Below are 21097 nucleotides of genomic sequence, written 5' to 3' on the forward strand. Positions count from 1 at the left end.
CATGAAAGGTCACGGAGTATGAAGCATAAGATCCACCCGCGGGGAAGACCCACGATAGCCTAGTATCGGTCAAGGCTTTGTGTGAAGCTAGATTCGCAGAAAACTTGCAGTTCAAGACCCAGTCCATTGTTCAAGTTGCTTACTAGTGTAGCATAGAGTTCTAGGTGGAAGTTCAACTTAACAGTCTCCACTATAGTACCGGTATATAGAACAGTGTTTTAGAACCAAAAGCAAATTTTGTGTACCTCTCGGATCTGGTGGCGGATTGCTGAAATTTTATCTATTTATGGGCCCGCCCTAGGGCTGGACAAAGAGCTTGAAGCTCGCGAGCATAATGAGAGCTTGATAGTTCGGCTCGTTTTGGCTCGTGCTTGTTAGATAATGAACCAAGCCGAACAGTGTTTTTTAAGATTAACGAGCTTAACGAGCGAGCAAACGAGTTTCACGAGCTAACTCGTTTAGCTCGCTAATTTTCAAAAGTTTGACATGCAACCCTAGTTCAAATCAACCCACTAACAAAGAGTTGCTAGTTAGCCCAGCCTAGGGGCCTAGCACCCTAGCCCACTTCAACACTTCTCCTAGACCTAGGAGCCAGTCGCCAGAAGACCCTAGAGCCAACCAGAAGCCAGCCGCCAGAGCCAAACATCCTTGTTTAATTTATGCCTGAATTTTTGATGGGATCGTGGGATTCTTGTGTGTTGTTTATTACCTTAATGTCCTTGTTTAATTTATTCTGTCGTGAATTTTTATAGGATCATGGGATTCTTCTGTGTTGTTTATTACCTTAACGAGTACTCGTGAACACTCGCGAGCATAACGAGCCCATAACAAACCAAGCTGGACAGAGGTTTTTGCTCGTTAATATTAACAAGTTTAATGATAACGAGCTTAATGATAATGAGCTTAATGATAACGAGCCGAATGAGGCGAGCAGCTCGTTAATCCAGCCCTAGCCAGCCCAATAACAATTTCAGAAATTCCTAATAAATCCTAGAGGCCCACTTAGCCCACTCGTGCAAGGCAAGGGGCACTACTAAAGTTTACTCCCACATTGCTAGTTTAGAGGGAGTTGGACCGCTTTATAAGAGAGGTTCTTTCCCCACATGTATGAGCATGAGAACAAGAGGGACATCCACGCGCGCTCCTCCTCCTCCGCCGCCCGCCTCGCCTCGCCACGCCGCGCCGCGGGTTGCTGGAACAAGTCGATGTCTAAATTTTTGCCATGTACGACGGGTATACGAAAGGTCACGCGGGAGCTGAAATGTTTGAATCCGAATGGCGCGCCTCTTCAGCTGAAGTCTATTCGCTTCGTCTCCCTCTTTTGCTTCATCTCCCGTCGCTGGCCTCTTGCTTCCTCTCTTGCGCCTATAAAAGGGAGGTCATTTCTCTCATAGAGACGCACCAGAACTTCTTCTTCCTCTTGCCACCGGTTCCAATCTCTCTGAGCTGCTGATATCTTCCTCATCTCGGCTTGCGGCGTGCACCGCGAGTCGAGACAGTAGGCCTCCGAAACCCCACCGCTTTGAGTCATGTACGGGAGAAGGGTGATAAGGTTTTTGGGGAGCACTCTGCGTGACTACTAACCGGTTCATCACGGACGCTCCGGACACCGACGATCACTTCCCCAACGACGACTTCTTCCCCGACGTCGACAACCTCTTCGACGGCATGGCTAGCAAGGATGTCGACCCCAAGTCCAGTGCTTCTGCTGCTGCTGTTGTCCCGTACGTGTTCTTCCTCTTTCTGTTAGAGGTCCTGCCACGGTTCCTTGTTCTAGTGTCTGCCCTAGATATGTTAGGTTCTACTTCATATATGCAACTTGCTTTACTGTCTACTCTAGATATGTTTGGTTATAGTTCATATTTGCATATGTTGTTTACCTTCTCACTGTCAGATTGCGTGACTTGTTTCTCTGCAATAATAGTCATGTTTTATCTTGTATTTCTGTTAATAAAATCATATGGTAAATTGCTCATATTTTCAACATAAACATTATAAATACTACTCCCTCTATCCCAAATTGCTTGTCTTAGATTTGTCTAGTACAAATGTATCTAAACATATTTTGGTATTAGATATATCCATACCTAGACAAATCTAATACAAGTAATTTGGGATGGAGGCAATACTAGATAGTTGGACTACGTTGCAATTTACCAATAAGATTTTTTTATTGTTTTTGCTAACTTTTTTTTAACATCAAAGTACTTTTTATTGCAAGGTGATCATCATATCTATATCTATACTTTTATACTTCTATACTACTATTAAACAAGCAAACATATTCATCGCTAAGCACACCTCACATAACCTGCACACAACAATCTGGAGCAACGAGAGCCCCATGATCAAACCCACTTCTTTTTCTAATCCGCATCAAAAGTGTGTTTAACAATCACGGCCGAAAAAAGTGAAACAGATCCCAATCGAATCCCCTCTCGCTTGCACCTTCCAATGGCGTGATCCTCCACCCCCTCCTCACCTGTTTTCGTCTTCGCCATCGAGATGTCTTCGACGGTGGCGTCGCTGACTCCACTACTCCTCCGGTGGTGGTTGTGGGGTCGGCCGGTTAGGCGATGGCGCGGGGAGCAGCGGCGCATTGGCGGACAGCAGCGCATGTGCAGCACAAAGCGGGAGCGGCTGCAGGTGCAGGTGGCGGTCCTGGTCGGAAGGAGGCAGTAGGGGGCGTAGGAGTGGTGGTGCGGCTGGCGGCGGGAGAAAGGAGGCCGGGCGGCGCCGGAGGCGGAGCTCGGCCACGAGCGTGGCACGCAGAGGCTGTTGGTGCCGTGGTGCAACACGTATGGCGCGACTGCAAGGGGAGCCGACGGTGGCAAGCATGGTCGTGGGGGCACATGAGGGGCGCAGTGGGAGAAGAGCGAGAGATGGGGAAAGAGAAGAGAGGAACGGGAGGAGGAGAGGGAGAGAGGCGCGGCGAACGGGCGTGGCTCGCCGGCCGGCGGCAGTGGCTGTCGGGCCAACCGGAGGCGAGAGATCGGCGGCACACAAGAGCCCTCCCATGGCGGCGGTGCACCTCCTAACGTCGTGATGCAAGGCTCAGTATTTGTCGAGGAGGGCATCCAGCAGCGGCTATGCATGCTCGCCTACAGTACGTATGAATCAGGTCCTAATCCCCATTCCCGCTCACGTTTCATGGAGCAAACAGATGTTTGCTGCCTCTTTTTATGTATAAACAAACAAAATCCATGTTGTTATGCTGTTGGCCTTTGTTAATACTTGCTTACTTCTGAAACCAGGTATCTGAATTTGAGGTGATCGTTTTCTTGCTTACTTCTGAATCCCGGTATATGATTTTGAGGTGATGGTTCTCCATATTGCATTGCTTCCAAATAAATGTTAATCCATTACCTTAGCTGTTAATCTTCCCTTTGTCATGTTCTCTTTTAACTTTCATTATTCTTTGGGGATTTTTTTTGGATTAGTCCAGTTCCAACTGTTAATCTAGACATGAATCGAGAGATGCAATAGTCATCAACATGTTTATAGGCTTGTTGGTAGCAGAATCCGCATAGAATTGTAAAAAAACAAAATCTTGTATAAAGACTTAGCTATGGTGCTTGGCACATAATATTTTCTTATTTGTGCTTCAGAAGGAGTTGTGCAAGATGTCAATATTATTGTGAAGATGAAAAACTTCTACCGAAGGCTGAAAGCTTTATAGTTTTGGGATTCATCGGTGGCTTCCATGAAACATCATCTTTTGTTGAGGTATGCAATGTTTCATATCTATACCTGCTACTGCAGTTTCTTAAGAGATACATACAGACCAGTTTCATTAGAAAAAATAGGCATGCTTGCTTTGTTATCTGGTAACCCTTAAAAGGAGGGAAACACCTGTTGTAGCTTTTGTTCATTGACCTTTTCTGCCCCCTCAAATCCGCTGCTGAATAAAGTATCTTATTCAAAATTTCCTTGCTCCAGTAGATCTGAAAGTAGTAGCTTAAGACCTTCATGTCTTTAGCAGTGTTGACGCCGTTGATATATCTTTCGTATCATCTTGTTACGAAGAAGAGCATGGAGCGGCGACGGTCCTAGCAGGAGCAGGGCAGCCACGACTTCTCCTTACAGCAACTTTCGGAAACGAAGGGAAGATAGCCTATAAAGCTAGGAGAGAATATCTGTGGTCAGGGACTACCAAAAGGCACTGGGCCGGGTGTACTGGTTCACAAGGTTGAATACATGCCATCTACTTTGATTCCGGTATATGCCTCTCTTTCTTCAATCATTTATTCTTGCTTTGTTTCAACTTTCTTCTGTAGATTTTACAGTACGCAAGTTTCAGTGTCCAAAAGTTGGTTTCAAAACTTCAGATCCACAAGATTGATAAGATGTGATATATTTTTGGAATGTTTAACTCGGTTGTTTCTATTTACTTAGGAGTGGAGTTCCAACTCTGCCGGTAAAACAAGATTAAGTGGTAAGGGTTGAAACCCTTTTGCATGTAAATGTTTAACTTAATTATTTAAGATGGTCTAAACTTCTTTAGCTTGCAACTATTTACTGAAATTATTTTATGAGAGCTATCACAGTGACACCATACCTTGAGTACCACTTAGTACATATGAAGAAATTATGATAATTGACCTTTCATTATCAGATCTCATGGCAATCATAATATTCTATTTTGCAGCTTCAAATTTAGGATATTGTATTTGCTTCACCAGCTATATAATTGTACTGATACAACTGGAACGCGATAGTTAGATTTTACCATAAAAATATATTCTCAGCACAGTATTATTACATTTTAGAATTATGACTGCAGTGGTATTTTGTGACTTGTGAGTGTCAGGTTTGATGCATAGAAACAATGTGGTGTATTTTTTATGTGCAATTCTGCTTGAGAATTTCATCCCCATTATGCATTTTTCCCTTTCATTTGAGTTAGTAAAGTGGTTTCTAAATCTGTTCGAAGTTTGCAAGACCAATATAATATAATCTAGTAATGTTACTGCAATGCCATTGAAATTTTTATGGTGCTTATCAAACTCTTTGACCTTGCAGACTAAAATATAAACTTCATTACTCGATTATTAAGTGGTTTGAAAGATTGGTTTCTCTAGCAAGCAGGGAATTTTCCTCACTGTATGGGGCGGCATTCTGTTCTCCCTATTTTCTCCTGATGTTTATGTTGGCACAACTTAAATGCCAAGGCGCTTGAATGTCTAATGTCTATTTTTAATTTCTGCGGTTCTAAAATTTCGTGATGCCTCCCATTGTACAAATTGTTTGATCAATCTTCATTTTCTTAACAACACTATCGAAAAGAGATACAAATATTAAAAAAAATGTGTATTACAGGTTTTCTTCTCTGTTAACTCTTGAAAAAATTGCTTCATAACTAGAACGAACGAGAAATCTTTTCCCGCTAAGGCACGTGCACGATTACTATTCAAACTCATCCGGTTGATTGCCTTTGATGTGTGACATACACATACAATTGTGATTTTTTTTCTAATAAAAGGGTTTATCTGCCAATTATGAAGGGAGAAATTTCTTCGTACGATTATTCGTGCGTTGCACACGCTTACTAGTTATTTTTTATAAGAATATCAACAATCTCTACGGGTGGATCTTCCATCCACCCCGCACACATCTTACTTCTAACTAGTTTGGCTAAATCATGGGCAGCACAATTAATCTCTCTAGGAGCATGCTCAAAAAAAATATGCGAAAAACCACACGCAAGGTGATATATATCATCAAAAACCGCCGCCGATAGACCGAAAAAGTGACCTCCATTCTTCATTGTCTCTATCAACTCAATGCTGTCAGAGTTCACCTCTATGCGGTTACACCCGACTATAGTTGCCAAAATTGAAACCAAACCGTAAGGCCAGTGCCTCGGCCATAACCGCATCTCCGCACCAATCAATTCCTCCGTTTCCTGCCATAACGAATCTGCCATTCGAGCCTCTGCTGATACCGCCATAAGGGTCCTTGAGTAAGTCTGGGTCAAAAGCTCCATCCACGTTTAGCTTCACGTAGTTGCTCCTTGGTCTTTCCCAACCATGCCGCTTGATTATCTCCTTTGCATCACTCGCCATACTATAGTTAGGAACCAAAGTTCTGACTTCCATTGCCTAGAGCTTAGGCTTCTTGACCTTTTCATCATGCACTAACTTTCTCCTCTCCCACCATAAATGTTAGGAACCAATAGCAATTGTTTTCGTTGAATTTCCCAGACCGAGGACCACACATTCTTCAACTGGTTGTAGCAATAAAAATTCTAGCACAACTTTTCCCGCATAATCCACAGCGCATGCTTTATCAATAAGCAAAGTACAAACACAGTAACCGTCATACCTCTTTAGCTTTTGCATAGGTGAATAACATGTGTTTTGGCTAACTTTTTTTAATAGAACAAGCCAAAGGTTAGTAGTGTGGGGAAAAATTGTGTGACAAACTATGGCAACGTATTCAACCAAAACGTTCCCCAAATTGCATGATGTACTGTACAACTTAGTCAGTTTATTACTATAAAGTACGTAGAAAAGTAGAAAATTCGAAAACAAACCGAACAGGTGTAGTATAGACGTGGCCGAGCCCAAGTCGGAGGACTTACCGACCAAGCAGTTCACTTGGGCCCAACAAACGAACCCACGCGAGATCCTCAACCCGACCACAACTGCAACAAGGCCCGCCTCTCTCGCCGCCTCCTTGCTCCGACGATCATGGCTACCGCCGCCGCCGTGGTGGATGCTGCCAACTCGAAGCCGCGGGACACGGAGCGCCGCCCCCGCCGTCTTCGCAGGGTCAAGAAGAACAGGGCCGCGGGCGCCAATGCGGCAGTCGGCGAGGGCACCAGGGAGAGCGCCGGTCCCGACCCCCACCCCCAGGTGAGTTCCCGCCGCCGCCCCGCTGTCGACTTTGACTGTCCAACGCGCCTAGCGCCAGGGTTGATTTCTGACACGCGCTTGCAGGTGGAGGTGGAGTACGTGCCGGAGAAGGCCGACCTCGACGTCGACGACCTCCTCCTCGGCGTCTTCACGACCATCTTCGAGAAATTCAGCTTCACGGTCACCGCCACCGCCAAGGTATCCGGCTCCTCCGCTCATCCCTTCCTACCATGTCCTTTTCTGGAAACCAATTGTGGGGGTTATGGTAGGGTTTCAGTTGGTTGTTTGAGCCGCGAGGGTTTGATGGTGTCTGCTAACATCAAATCGGTTCTCTGGCTTAACTGGAATTGGGACTGAAACTCACGGGTTGTTTGTTGCTGGCAGGGCGAGGGGAACGAGAAGGAAGCATCTAATGATGCCGCAAAGAAGAAGGGGTCCGATGTTGATTATGATGAGCAGGATGCCCCAAAAAAGAAGCAGCTGCAGAGGATGAAGATTGCAGAGTTGAAGCAGATATGCAACAAGCCTGATGTTGTTGAGGTGATTTCTCTCTTCAATCACTCTCCACGATGCAATGCCTAAAATTGTTGAACTGTTATGATATTGCGCCGTCTATGTGAACATATCCATGGTGATTACATGAAGGCGCTTTTTATCTCACATGTGTGTTATTGTTTGTTTCCCTTGCTAGGTCTGGGATGCTACTGCCGTTGATCCCGAGTTGCTTGTATATCTCAAATCCTACAGGAATACTGTGCCTGTTCCAAGACACTGGTCCCAGAAACGAAAGTTCTTGCAGGTTTGTGAGTTTTGAACCATCCTTTTTTTAGTATGATAAGCATGTTTGTGAGTTTTGAATCCTATATTAGTTGGTATGCAGAACATGGTTGCATTCTTCCAAGTCAGCTAGAGCGCGGGTTTTGGGGGCATTGTGGTAGGCTTGGTTGCGCAGTTTTGTTCTACCAAACACTTGTAGTGCCTCCCAAGATTTGGTCACTTGGCCTGATTCCAAAATTTAGCGTGCCCTGCAAAATTTGGCTGTACCAAAGCTTTTGTTGGTGCATAGTGGCAAAACTCAACCATTGGCATGCCTGCTGCTGGTGCCCTTTTGCTGACGTGGCTAGAGATAGTTGGCTTTATTTAATACTTTATTTCTTTGACGAGTAACAGGCTTCAAACATTAATATCTTCTAAAATGTTAATCCCGTCGGTCATTGTTTGAAATTCAATTAGCTTAACATTACTGACATTTGGGAGATGTCTTGATTATGCATTACCAAAAGTTTGGTCTAGCTATTTGGGCAACAAACCAAACATGCCCAAATGTCTAAAATGTTTCACCTTTCTTATACAGATGTGTAATTCTTGCAGGGACTGCTGTAACAAACGAGGAGGCTGGAAATGGTGTTGTATTGCTTCTGTAGTATATATAGGATAGTTGAATCTTATGTGCATTCATTTGATGCTTCTTCTGCTGAACAGATAAGGTCCATCTAGATTCTAGAGTCCATGGCTTTTCATATTTGATATCCTGTGATCATACTTCTTGAACTGTTATCTTTTTCTTGAAGACTACAAAATTATGAACTCAAGATAACATCTGACATTGCCATATTCACCTATTACTCTGTTCAGATTTTAGATTCACACATTATGTTGTTGTTTCAGGCGAAGCGGGGTATTGCAAAACGACCTTTCCAGCTTCCTGTCTTCATTGCTGCAACTGGAATTGAAAAAATGAGACAGGTAAATTTGTGGATTTTGTTCCCTCTGTTTCCAAAACGACCTGAGCAAGCCGATAGAACTTGCCTGCACACAAAAATACTAATTGATTTCTAAATGTTTATGCAGGCATACATTAAGAAGGAGAACAGCAAGAGGTCGAAACAGAAACAGCGCGGCTGTACTCAGCCCAAAATGGGCAAGATGGATATAGATTATCAGGTCAACATCTCCACCTGTATATCATAGTAGTTTAGTTATGTTGCCAAAGCTGTGCAAATTATGAAGCAATTTGTGGGTTTTTGTCGGAGTAAATGGCCACGGGTAGCCCAACCGACTCCCCCTGGCTCCTCGAAAAATTATCAGACCGTTCAGACCTTCAAGCATACAAAGCATAGGGCCGCCTTCCCCCGGCCGGCTATCCCCCAGGGCCGACTCCCAGAAGGCGACCCAGCCTTAGAAACCTCCTTCAAAAAAGATACGAGATAGCCGACTCCAGGGAGCCGGCCCCAAGAGGACCGACTCCCAGAAGCCGGCCATGAAAAAAGCCGACTCCCATAAGCCGGCCATGAAGAAAGCCGGCCAAGACTGCATGTACTAAGGCTGTACCCACGTAACGGCGATAGGATGGGGCGTGGCCGCAGTACAGCCCACTACCCCCGAATCCCGGAACAGGCATGGCCACAGGGTGCCGTACGGGCCAGCCATCCCCCGTCCGGCGCGGCACTGTAGCCATGTTGGCCTCGATGTCACCCACGACAGGTGCCAGTACGGTCCGTGGGCGGCGGGCCCCTTTGCCAGACAGACATCTGAAGACGGCCTGGCCTCCTCTAGTCGGCCAGAGATGTGGCCGGCTCCCAATAGCCGGCTACCTCCCTCCTTCGAAGCATGCGCCCCATTAAGGAGACAAGACGAGGTAAGGCTACAGTGAGAGCTCGCAAGGCGGGGACACTGTAGCCACGCTTACCTCGACAAAGCCCTCGTCATCAGAGGCGAGGCAACAGTAACCAGCCGCCGACAAAGCCCCCAAACAGTGGGGCCGGCCTGCCGGCGGGACCCACCAGTCGGCGGGCCCCAATGACCGGCGGAGAAGCCGGCGAGCATAGACACTGACGGCTGGGACCCGCGCCCAGCCGGATTACCATTGTACCCCTAGGGGGGTAGGCCTATATAAACCCCCCAGGACACCCATGCAAAGGGTTGATCTCATAGAATTCCACACACCACATAGAGAGAAAAGGAGAGCTAGCCTTGCCCTTCTTCTTCCTCCAGCCAAACAGCTCAAGGAGCACTTGTAGCTACTTGTATTGATCTAGTGATCATGCGGAGACCCCGCAGACCAGGACTAGGGGTGTTATCTCCACGAAGAGCCCCGAACCTGGGTAAGATCCGCCGGCGTGCATGTCTTCGCCTCATCCCGTTTTCAGGCACCGGCGATGTTTTACTGGCTCCCACAATGATAAGCCACCCGTTGGCATATGTCGCACCTACCACCCGACATTTGGCGGCCACCGTGGGCCAGGTGCACCGTCGTCCGGAGACCTGTTCTGTACGGGAACCCTGTTCCTCCCCCGCGAGCGCAGCCAGCCTGCTGCGCCCGATGGCGCTTGCCCCGACGCACTGCAAAGCGTTGACGACGCCTGCGCGGCAAGCTGCCTCGCCGATCTTCTTGGCGAGACTCGCATCTCCGACGAGCCCGCATTCGACGCGGGCACGGACTACCCCGAGAGCCGCCTCGTCAGCCTCCTCGACCCGCTTCACGTCTCCAGCGAGCTTGCTGTGGACTTGGAGTCGGTCGGCTCCACCGACCCGATGCTTGTCGACTCCGACACGGCATCGCTCGACGCCTACCCCTCCGACGTGGTAGTCTTCGACGACCCTCTCCCTCGAGCCGACAGCGGCAGCAGCGCTGTCACTGAGGTGCTGGTCATCAGCCACGTCGCCGACTCGGGCGAGAACGCTCACGCCGTACAAACGGCGATGCATGACTTGTCCGTCCCCATCCCGGCCGATGCCGACGCCGAGACCCTGGAGGCACGCCGCCTCGCCCTCATCGCGGAGGGCCAGAAGATAGCCTCCATGAGACGCCTCACCGAGGCCCACCAGCGCGAAGTCGACAGCGCCGCTTTTGGTACGCCGCCTCATGGCGGGCCGAGCCGAGCCGGCCTCGTCAAGAAGCGCGGTGCGGCCATCGCCAGCATGCTGGGGGCAGACCGCCCCGTCTACGCCACACCGCTCGAGAATCTGCGAGCCGCTCAGGCGGCCGCAGAAGAGCTGAATGGGCTGGGGGCTGATGAGCTCCCCTACATGACAAGGCGCATCCAGCAGCTGATCGACGCGGCCGCAGAGCGGCATGAAGCCGGCGCCCGCGCCGAGAGTCCTCCCCCACGCCGAGAGCACGCCGCGACCTCCCGGTCACCGACTGCGAGCGGCGCCCGCGCAAGGAAAGACAAGGAGCCGGCTGCTAGCCGCAGCCGGACTCGAATCACCATCGAGCGCGACGCGGAAGGCCGCCCTCGAGCAGTGGAGCGCCAAGGCAATCCGCCTCCTCCCTCGCCTCGCGGGGAGAGACGTCCCACCCCGCCGCCTGTCACGCATCCGACTCTCGGTGGCCGACTAGGCCACCGCGAAGGAGTCGGCGAGAACGACGCCCGCCACCGGATCGACCGCCTAGCTCGATCCCTGGCGCTAGAAGAAGAAGATGATGTCGGCCCGCCATGCTTTGGCCCCCGCATCCGCGACGAACCCTTCCCCAAAGGGTTCTCGCTCCCCAGAGACACGCCCAAGTACAACGGCTCTGTGAAGCCGGAAGATTGGCTCATCGACTACTCTACCGCCGTCAGCATTGCGAACGACAATAGGCGCGTAGCCGTGAAGTACGTCCCTCTCATGCTGCAAGGCACGGCACGCACCTGGCTCAACAGCCTCAAGCCCTACAGCGTCAACAGCTGGCTGGACTTCACGGAAGTTTTCATCCGCAACTTCACCAACACGTACAAGCGGCCTCCCAAGCCCCGCCAGCTCTCCTTATGCGTCCAAGGGCCCAGCGAATCGACCCGCGACTACCTCACGCGGTGGGCCGAGCTCCGCAACTCCTGCGAGGAGGTGCACGAGGTGCAGGCCATCAAATACTTCACCGCCGGGTGCCGGGAGGGCACCCTCCTCAAGCACCGACTCCTCTGCGATGAGCCGGCAACCCTCGACGAGCTGCTGGTCATTGCAGACAAGTATGCCACAGCCGACTCCTCGATGAAGACCGAGCTCCGAGTGGACGCCTCTGGGAAGGTGCTCGCTCCGGCTCCTAAGACGCCGGCTGGCCACTCCAATCGGCGCCCCTACCAGAACGACCACAAGCACAAGGCCCCCATGTCGCCTTCCACCAGTCGGCAGGTGGCCACAGTCGAAGACGAGCAGCCCGAAGAGCGGCCCGCTCCCAAGAAGAAGTGCGGCAGGCCGGCTTGGCAGCCGGCCTTCTCCTACGAGCAGACTCTCGATGCCCCCTGCAAGTTCCACAGCGGCGCGAAGCCGTCCAACCACACGACCCGAAAGTGCCACTGGCTCACCCGGATCTCCAAGGGCGAGGGGCTGGTGCCGCCTCCGCCTCCCGGCCCACCGCCTCCGGCCCCCCACCAGCCGGCTGCCCGACCAGCAGTCGGAGCCATTTAAGATGAGTTCCCTGATGAGCACGCCGCCTACGTCGTCTTCACAAGCCAGGTTGAAGACAAGCGCAGCCGGCGCCGACAGCACCAAGAGGTCAACGCAGTCGCCTCCAGCAACTCCGAGTTCATGCATTGGTCTGAAAGGCCTATCAACTGGAGCCGGGTCGATCACCCAGAGGTGATGCCGTCCCCTGGCTCCTACGCATTGGTGTTGGATGTCACCCTCGCAATAGAGAGGCGGGCTGCCCGATTCTCCCGCGTTCTGATCGATGGCGGAAGCAGTATCAACATACTGTACCACGACACCATGGAGAAGTTGAACCTTAAGGCGAAGCAGCTCATGCCAAGCCGGACCGTTTTCCATGGCATCGTACCCGGCCTGTCCTGTTCCCCGATCGGCAAGATCAAGATGGATGTCCTCTTCGGAGACAAGGATCAGTTTCGCCGAGAAGCAATCTGGTTCGAGGTAGTGGATCTGGAAAGCCCTTACCACGCCTTGCTTGGCCGACCTGCTCTGGCCAAGTTCATGGCTGTGCCCCACTACGCCTACCTGAAGATGAAGATGCCGAGCTCGAAGGGGATCATCACTGTAGCCGGCGACTACAAGAAGTCCATCGAGCGCGCTGCAGCCAGCAGCCGGCTGGCCGAGTCCCTCGTAGTGGCGGAAGAGAAGAAGATGCTGGAGCGAGTTGTGGCCATGGCCGGCAAGCAGCCGGCCTTGTCCCCCAACCCCAAGGAATATGATGCGCAGGGCTCCTTCCAGCCGGCCAAGGAGACGAAGAAGATACCTCTGGACCCGGAGAACCCGGAGAGGTTCGCAGTCATTGGTGCAAACCTGGACAGTAAATAGGAAGGCGAGCTCGTCGACTTCCTCCGTGAGAATCGAGATATCTTTGCATGGTCCCCAAAGGACATGCCGGGTGTTCCGAAGGATTTCGCCGAGCACAAGCTACATGTCCGAGCCGACGCGAAGCCGGTCAAGCAGCCTCTCCGCCGACTGTCAGAAGAGAAGAGAAGAATCGTAGGAGAAGAGATAGCCCGGCTCCTTGCCGCCGGCTTTATTATGGAAGTGTTTTTTGCAGAGTGGCTTGCCAACCCAGTCTTGGTATTGAAGAAAAACAACAAATGGCGTATGTGTATAGACTACACAAGGCTCAACAAGGCCTGCCCCAAAGATCCGTTTGCTCTGCCACGGATTGATCAAGTGATAGACTCCACAGCCGGATGCGAGCTGTTGAGTTTCTTGGATGCCTACTCAGGATACCACCAGATTAAGTTGGACCCAGCAGACCGCCTGAAGACCGCCTTCATCACACCATTCGGAGCTTTCTGTTACCTGACTATGACATTCGGCTTGAGGAATGCCGGTGCCACTTTTCAGCGTTGCATGCAGAAATGCCTCCTCAAGCAACTCGGCAGAAATGCCCACGTCTACGTAGACGATATTGTGGTGAAGACAGATAAGCACGGCACCCTGCTGGAAGACCTCAAAGAAACATTTGCCAACTTGCGCCGTTTCCAGATCAAGCTCAACCCCGAGAAATGCGTGTTCGGAGTACCGGCCGGCCAGCTTCTTGGCTTTCTGGTCTCCGAACGCGGCATTGAGTGCAACCCTGTGAAGATCAAGGCCATTGAGAGAATGGAGATTCCCACCAAGTTGCGAGACGTGCAGAAGTTCACTGGGTGCCTGGCCTCCCTAAACCGCTTTATCAGCCGGCTAGGAGAGAAGGCTCTCCCCCTGTAGCGACTCATGAAGAAATCCACTCATTTCGAGTGGAATGACCAAGCAGACCAAGCCTTTCATGAGTTGAAGAAGATGCTGACCACTCCACCTGTCCTGGCGGCGCCGACTGAGAAGGAGCCCATGCTCATCTACATTGCCGCAACTAGCTGAGTGGTCAGTACAGTCATCGTGGTCCAGCGCCCAGAAGAAGGCCGAGCCCAGCTAGTCCAGAGGCCGGTATATTATCTAAGCGAAGTACTGTCCAGCTCAAAGCAAAACTACCCACACTACCAGAAGATGTGCTATGGAGTGTACTTCGCCGCCAAGAAGCTGAAGCCCTACTTTCAAGAGCATCCCATCACGGTCGTATGCACCGCCCCGCTTGCCGAGATCATAGGCAGCCGGGATGCATCCGGCCGGGTGGCTAAATGGGCCATTGCGCTGGCGCCTTACACAATCTTCTACCAGCCCCGCACCACCATCAAGTCCCAAGCATTGGCCGACTTCCTCATCGACTGGGCCGAGACCCAGTACCTACCGCCGGCTCCCGACTCTACTCATTGGCGGATGCACTTCGATGGGTCCAAGATGCGCACCGGCTTGGGAGCCGACATCGTCCTCACCTCTCCCAAAGGCGACAAGCTCAGATACACGCTGCAAATCCACTTTGCCGCCTCCAACAACGTGGCTGAATACGAGGCGCTCATACACGGGCTCCGGCTAGCCAAAGAGCTCGGCATACGCCGGATCCTGTGTTATGGCGACTCGGACTTGGTGGTCCAACAGTCATCTGGCGACTGGGACGCCAAGGATGCAAACATGGCGAGCTATCGATTCCTCGTCCAGCAGATCAGTGGGTACTTCGAAGGGTGCGAGTTCCTTCACGTGCCACGGGTCGACAACGACCAAGCAGACGCCCTGGCACGAAGCACTTACCCCGGCTCTCAGATAGATCAGCATTCTTCTGGGTCAGCTCCCGAGCCTGGGAGTTGAAGGCAGCCGCGCGGAGGTTGTGGTAGTCCTGCAAGACAGGCAGAGGAGCGAATGAGAACAAGATAGCAAAACAAAGCCCGCTAAGAAGTTCCAAGCCGCCTGCTCAGCAGCCGACTCGGAACTCGGGGACTACACCCAGTGGGTGCGCTGACGCGCCCCCACGGAAGAAACCAAGATCAAAAAGCAAAAATAGGAAGATTAACCCGAATGGCCGCCCGCGTCGCAAGGAACTCGTCATTGTATTTCCTCAGCGCCGCAGCCTGGGACTGAAGCCGGTTCCGGACGTCCTGCGATGCCACGTTCACCACAGCCGTCCCTCCACCCGGCGTCCACCCCGAGCTGGCGCTGGCCGCCTCCACGTCCAGGGCCGACGAGCTGGAGCCCGCGGCCTTCTGCGGGTCCGATGCGGCCTTTCCCGTGTGCTGGAGCGATGGCGACTGGACCACCAGGTCCGTCCTCGCGGCCGGCTCGCCCCCGGCCGATTGCGCAGGCGGCACGTTTGGCCGGCCGCCTTGAGCCGCCCCAGTCGGCGGGGCCGGTGCCGCCTCCCTCTCCGGGACGACGACGTCGTCCTCCCTCTCCAATCCCGGCTGGTCGCCGCCGGCTTCCTCTGGCGGGGCTCCGGGACCTCGGGCGCCGCGACATGCAGAGGGGTGACGAGCAAGGCCCCTTCCGTTGTTGCCACAGTCGCAGCCTCCGCTTGGGCCTTGGCCGCTGCGTCGGCGCGCGCCTTCGACGCCTCATTCTTCTGTGTCGCCTTGGCGGCAGCCGCCCTCAACTCCTCCGCCTCCCGCGCCTCCCGCGCATTTCGCTCCGTCGCCGCCTGAAGCTCGGCGCGGGGGTCCGCGTGGCGGGTGCTCCCGGATCCTCCCGGCGATCCAATGACGGAGGCGGCAGTAACCCGCTCGAGCGAAAGCGGAGCCCTGATTTTTTGAGAAAAGGGGCAAGGCTTCAAAAATCACCAAGAAAGGAAGAAAAAATGTACAAAGGAATATACACTTACGCCGACACCATCTGCGGCTGCTTCACCACCTTGCGGAAGCGGGCCGCCTTCGCGGCCGCCTCATCCCGCCTGGTCGCCGCCGCCCCACCCTTGGGCTTCTTCGGCCGGCTCCCGAACAAGCCCGACGCGGCACGACGCTTCTGCCCGCCGTGGCCAGACGTCGGCTGGCGGCGTGGGACGACTTCCGCCTCGTCGTCATCCGGCCAGTCGTCGAAACTGGCTCCAAGCCCGGAGCCGCCTGCTTCGCCGCCGGCTTCGCCACCACCCGTCTCGGTGTTGTCCTCCATGGCGGCCGCCCCCAAGTCGTGGTCCTCCAGGTCATGCTCCGCCCGGTCGGGGAGGAATCGGCGCTCCGCCACCGACCCGGCTGCAGGTCGAAGGAGAGGGCTCTGCCAAGGCGTGCCGATTGGTTAGAGACGGCCAGAAGGAATTCGGCAACAAAACTAAGAAAAGAAAAGGAAAAAGAAAACATACCGTGGGCGGAGGATGCGCACGGGAATATGGCTCCTTGCCAAACCGCCACTCTGCGGAGAGTTTGCAGTTCGCAAGGTAATTCACCATGTGGGCCACCTCGTCGTGCGGCATGTCCTTCGTGCACATCCGACTCGGATCGAGCTGGCCGCTCATCTGACAGATTAGGTGAGGGCGGCTCTGAAGCGGAAGCACCCGGCGCGCGACGAAGGCGGCCAGCAAGTCGGACCCAGTCAGGCCCTCCGACTGGATCATCACCCGCAGTCGGGCGACGGCCGCGGCTCCAGCCTGCGTCAGCGTCGCGGCCCGATAGGACCAGTGGGGCCGCCTCCCAGCCGGCGGGCCGGCTACGTAAGCCGGCAAGTTGACGTAGTCGCTTTGTGGGGCGACGTTCTTCACGTAGAAATATGACTTCTGCCAGCGCTTCACCGACTGGATTAACGTGATGACGGGGAAGGGGTTGTCGGCCGCCGGCCTCCGCATCGCGATGAAGGCGCCGCTCTGGGCCGGCACGCCCTGCATGCGGGTGCCCAGTTTAGATTGGAAGAACTCCCCCCAGAGCTCGAGGGTGGGGAGAACGCCAAGGAAGCCTTCGCACAAGGTGACGAAGGCGGACAGCAGCACCACCGTGTTCGGGGTGAGGTGGTGCGGCTGGAGTTGATAGAAGTCGAGGAAGGAGCGGAAGAAAGCGCTCGCCGGCAAGCCGATGCCGCGCAGGAAATGCGAGCGGAAGACTACCCGCTCGCCTTCCTCCGGCTCCGGCGTGATCTTCTTCGCGGGCGTGAGGCGGACCCGCACCCGGTCCGCGCCGGGCAACCGCCGCGTCTTGCGGAGGAACTCGATGTGGTCCATGTGGACGTTGGAGCCGTCCCAGTCCCCGCCGTACTGCATGGTGGCGAGAAGCTAGCAAGGAAGAGTGCGGCGGCGGAGAAAGCACGGCCCTGCGGCGGCAGAGCTGCGGGGCGGAGTGAAGAATGGTGGGACGGCGCCGCGGCAAGGCGCTGCTGCAAGGGAAAGCAGGAGGAAGAAGATGGCGGAGAGGAGAGGAGCGTGCGAGCGTCTGCCGCTTCCCCCTCCTCCCCCTACTTATAGCCTCGTGCGGCGAAGCCGAGGAGGCGAGGCGTGGGGAGGAACGTGGGATCAACTGCGCCCACTCCCCCACGTCCCGTGATTATTGCGCCCTAACGGCGTGCGGAAACCGCCGCCGGAAGACGTGCGGACGGCTTTGGGCCACAAAGAATCCGCGCCTGGGCCTAGGCGTAGGAGTGGTGGGCCCTCGGCCTGCGGCGACGTCTTGTCGCGCGCGTGGGTTGGCAGGCTCTTTTCAGCCAAGGGACGCCACGTGGTTCGCAGGCGGCGAGCGGCTGGCCCGCAGCCCGGCGCACGCGCCAACAGACTCCCGCTTTCTGACTTTAAAAATTTCGCCAAGACGGCGCGCCCAACCGAAGCCGGCTCCCAGCTGCTGGCTCGTCAAGATATGAAGCTGACCGAGCTTCTCGACCTCCTCTCAGCCTCGAAGCCCAACCAGCTTCGGGGACTACTGTCGGAGTAAATGGCCACGGGTAGCCCAACCGACTCCTCCTGGCTCCTCGAAAAATTATCAGGCCGTTCAGGCCTTCAAGCATACAAAGCATAGGGCCGCCTTCCCCCGGCCGGCTATCCCCAGGGCCGACTCCCAGAAGGCGACCCAGCCTCAGAAACCTCCCTCAAAAAAGATACGAGATAGCCGACTCCAGGGAGCCGGCCCCAAGAGGACCGACTCCCAGAAGCCGGCCATGAAGAAAGCCGGCCAAGACTGCACCTACTAAGACTGTACCCACGTAACGGCGATAGGATGGGGCGTGGCCGCAGTACAGCCCACTACCCCCGAATACCGGAACAGGCATGGCCACAGGGCGCCGTACGGGCTAGCCATCCCCCGTCCGGCGCGGCACTGTAGCCATGTTGGCCTCGATGTCACCCACGACAGGTGCCAGTACGGCCCGCGGGCGGCGGGCCCCTTTGCCAGAGAGACATCTGAAGACGGCCTGGCCTCCTCTAGTCGGCCAGAGATGTGGCCGGCTCCCAATAGCCGGCTACCTCCCTCCCTCGAAGCATGCGCCCCATTAAGGAGACAAGACGAGGTAAGGCTACAGTGAGAGCTCGCAAGGCGGGGACACTGTAGCCACGCTTACCTCGACAAAGCCCTCGTCATCAGAGGCGAGGCAACAGTAACCAGCCGCCGACAAAGCCCCCAAGCAGTGGGGCCGGCAGCCGGCGGGACCCACCAGTCGGCGGGCCCCAATGACCGGCGGAGAAGCCGGCGAGCATAGACACTGACGGCTGGGACCCGCGCCCAGCCGGATTACCATTGTACCCCTAGGGGGTAGGCCTATATAAACCCCCCAGGACACCCATGCAAAGGGCTGATCTCATAGAATTCCACACACCACATAGAGAGAAAAGGAGAGCTAGCCTTGCCCTTCTTCTTCCTCCAGCCAAACAGCTCAAGGAGCAATTGTAGCTACTTGTATTGATCTAGTGATCATGTGGAGACCCCGCAGAGCAGGACTAGAGGTGTTATCTCCACGGAGAGCCCCGAACCTGGGTAAGATCCGCCGGCGTGCATGTCTTCGCCTCATCTCGTTTCCAGGCACCGGCGATGTTTTACTGGCTCCCACAATGATAAACCACCCGTTGGCATATGTCGCACCTACCACCCGACAGTTGTGTTCCCTCCTTTTTCTTCCATAAAACCATGAAGACTATTGCTACTTTTTAGTGCCTTATCTAGTTTTCTTGTATATATGGACGTGCATTCGTTGCTGTGTTTGTGTATTAGCCCCTCTTTTTACGAAAATCTAAGTCCTCATAGATCCATCAGAGTAACTCTCTAAGTGCCAATCTAATGTTTAGGCAACTTACACAAGTAATAATGCTAGTGTTGGTGTTTATTTGATGTAACTTCTTTTTCTGCAAAAATATATTTGATGTAACTTTAATACGTAGATCTGTCCTTTTTGGGGGTTCAATATTCTCCCTGGTATCAGTTGTACCAAGACTAATGTGTTGGCATTGTTTTGTTCCCACAGGATTTGCATGGCGCATTCTTCAAATATCAAACAAAACCCAATTTGACTAGTCATGGTGATCTGTATTATGAAGGGAAAGAGTTTGAGGTACGCACTCTTCAAAATTTACACAGCAACAAGGCAGATAACATCCATGTGTCCATATATGGTTTTGATACCAAGCTCTAGCATGTGCACATTTAACAGGTGAAGCTTAGGGAAATGAAACCAGGTATGCTGTCCAGGAAGCTTAAAGAAGCTCTTGGTATGCCTGATGGTGCCCCGCCCCCATGGCTTAAAAGCATGCAGGTATGTATTCAACCTATTATTGTTTTCCTGGTTTATATTACTAACAATGCCTTCATCATTAGCCAATTGACGCCAATTTGTTTATTTATTTTCAGCTGTATGGTCCTCCACCCTCTTATCCTTGTCTGAAGATCCTGGGTTTAAATGCCCCAGTATCTCCAGGAGACAGTTTTGATGATGCACCAGGGGAGTGGGGAAATCCTCCTATTGGCGAGGTATCTTATCTATTAAAATATGTTTGTTGGGCCATCTAATCATTCCCTAGTTACTTGCCAACAGCATAGGTATCCACTATATGGAAATGTTTCTGGGTTTCTGCAGCAGGACGAACCTAATTACCATGTAAATTAAGTTAGTTGTATTATGGTTTGTCGTGAGCAGAACTAACATTTACTTACTTCAATTATCTAGGAAGAACCTCTCGATCGCAGTAAGCACTGGGGAGAATTGGAGGAAGAGGAGGAGGTGGAGCAGGAACCAATGGAGGACGAGGAAATAGAAGAAGGCATTCGATCTGTTGACACCATCTCAAGGTATTTTTCTACACTTCTGTTCTTTTTGCTGTCAAGTTATTTTAATTGGCAGTTGCCAGTTTTTTTTTCATCAATTAAATAGTGCATGACACTTGGTATTTACTTTCCGTTTCTTGCTGTGTAACAGTACTCCAGCCGGTGCCGAAACACCTGATGTTATTGACCTTGGGAGGACGCAGCCTGAGAGGCAGGCAGAAAGGCTATACAAGGTATGTAAACTGTTCCCTGTGTCTGTGACAATCATTTATAGGCACTGTTTGGCTTGGCTAGTCTTTGCTGATAATCATCAATTTGTTTCTTCCTCTGAAGGTTCTTGAACGGAAAGAAGAAAGGATAGCCACTGGGACGCTGTTTGGATCGACGCACACGTATCGTTTTTAGAAACAGAAACAGCTGCTGATGTTTCAAATAGATAACTCTGAACTATTACTATGTTTCAAATAGACTTATGTTAGTATTTTTGTTGATCTCACAAGGCCAGAGAATGCGGCACAACTAATTTGAAAAGAGCACGCCGGGTTCGAACTTTGAGGCTCAACTGCTTGTCCAAACACGGAGTTTTGTCTTTGTATATGCTCTTCTCTCACTGAAATGCTTCAAAGATTCGGTCACGAGATTTGTAAACCGTCTGTACAGCATAACTGCGAGACAGAGTTTAGATGATGATATTCACTCTGGCGTGCTTCATATTCTCTTCGCTTCCTGTCTCTGCACCTCTTTGGTTGGGTACACAACCCTTCTTGATTGGGTGCACTATTTACCATCACATTTGTTTTG

The 21097-nt window shown here is 52.6% G+C and overlaps 1 protein-coding gene and 1 long non-coding RNA gene across 3 annotated transcripts; both read left to right on the forward strand.

Moving 5' to 3' along the window:
- The first annotated feature begins 2412 nt into the window (after nt 1-2412).
- On the forward strand, nt 2413-5323 carry LOC141025563 (uncharacterized). Of its 2 annotated transcripts, XR_012187378.1 has the most exons (6): nt 2413-3121; nt 3255-3316; nt 3609-3726; nt 3983-4218; nt 4396-4435; nt 5023-5323. It is a non-coding gene; the product is annotated as an uncharacterized lncRNA (long non-coding RNA). The 2 variants fall into 2 exon arrangements; XR_012187379.1 differs by lacking the exon at nt 5023-5323 and having other exon boundaries at nt 4396-4876.
- A 1189-nt stretch (nt 5324-6512) lies between these two features.
- On the forward strand, nt 6513-21007 carry LOC109736416 (uncharacterized). The gene is made up of 12 exons (XM_045229779.2): nt 6513-6857; nt 6942-7055; nt 7242-7397; nt 7549-7656; nt 8526-8603; nt 8709-8801; nt 19500-19586; nt 19686-19787; nt 19883-20002; nt 20199-20320; nt 20448-20529; nt 20630-21007. Exons 1-12 carry the CDS (start codon nt 6693-6695, stop codon nt 20699-20701), a joined length of 1299 nt encoding a protein of 432 aa, XP_045085714.1. The 5' UTR covers nt 6513-6692; the 3' UTR covers nt 20702-21007.
- The last annotated feature ends 90 nt before the right edge of the window (nt 21008-21097 follow it).

This window comes from Aegilops tauschii, chromosome 6 (genome assembly GCF_002575655.3).
Source record: "Aegilops tauschii subsp. strangulata cultivar AL8/78 chromosome 6, Aet v6.0, whole genome shotgun sequence".
Lineage (NCBI taxonomy): Eukaryota > Viridiplantae > Streptophyta > Magnoliopsida > Poales > Poaceae > Aegilops > Aegilops tauschii.

What these genes read in the sequence shown, in the direction of transcription:
- LOC109736416 (XM_045229779.2), top strand. Translation starts at nt 6,693, where the DNA reads ATGGCTACCGCCGCCGCCGTGGTGGATGCTGCCAACTCGAAGCCGCGG. An exon ending in GAATTGAAAAAATGAGACAG is followed by an intron (nt 8,604 to 8,708) that starts GTAAATTTGTGG and finishes ATGTTTATGCAG; the next exon opens with GCATACATTAAGAAGGAGAA. An exon ending in AGGCAGAAAGGCTATACAAG is followed by an intron (nt 20,530 to 20,629) that starts GTATGTAAACTG and finishes CTTCCTCTGAAG; the next exon opens with GTTCTTGAACGGAAAGAAGA.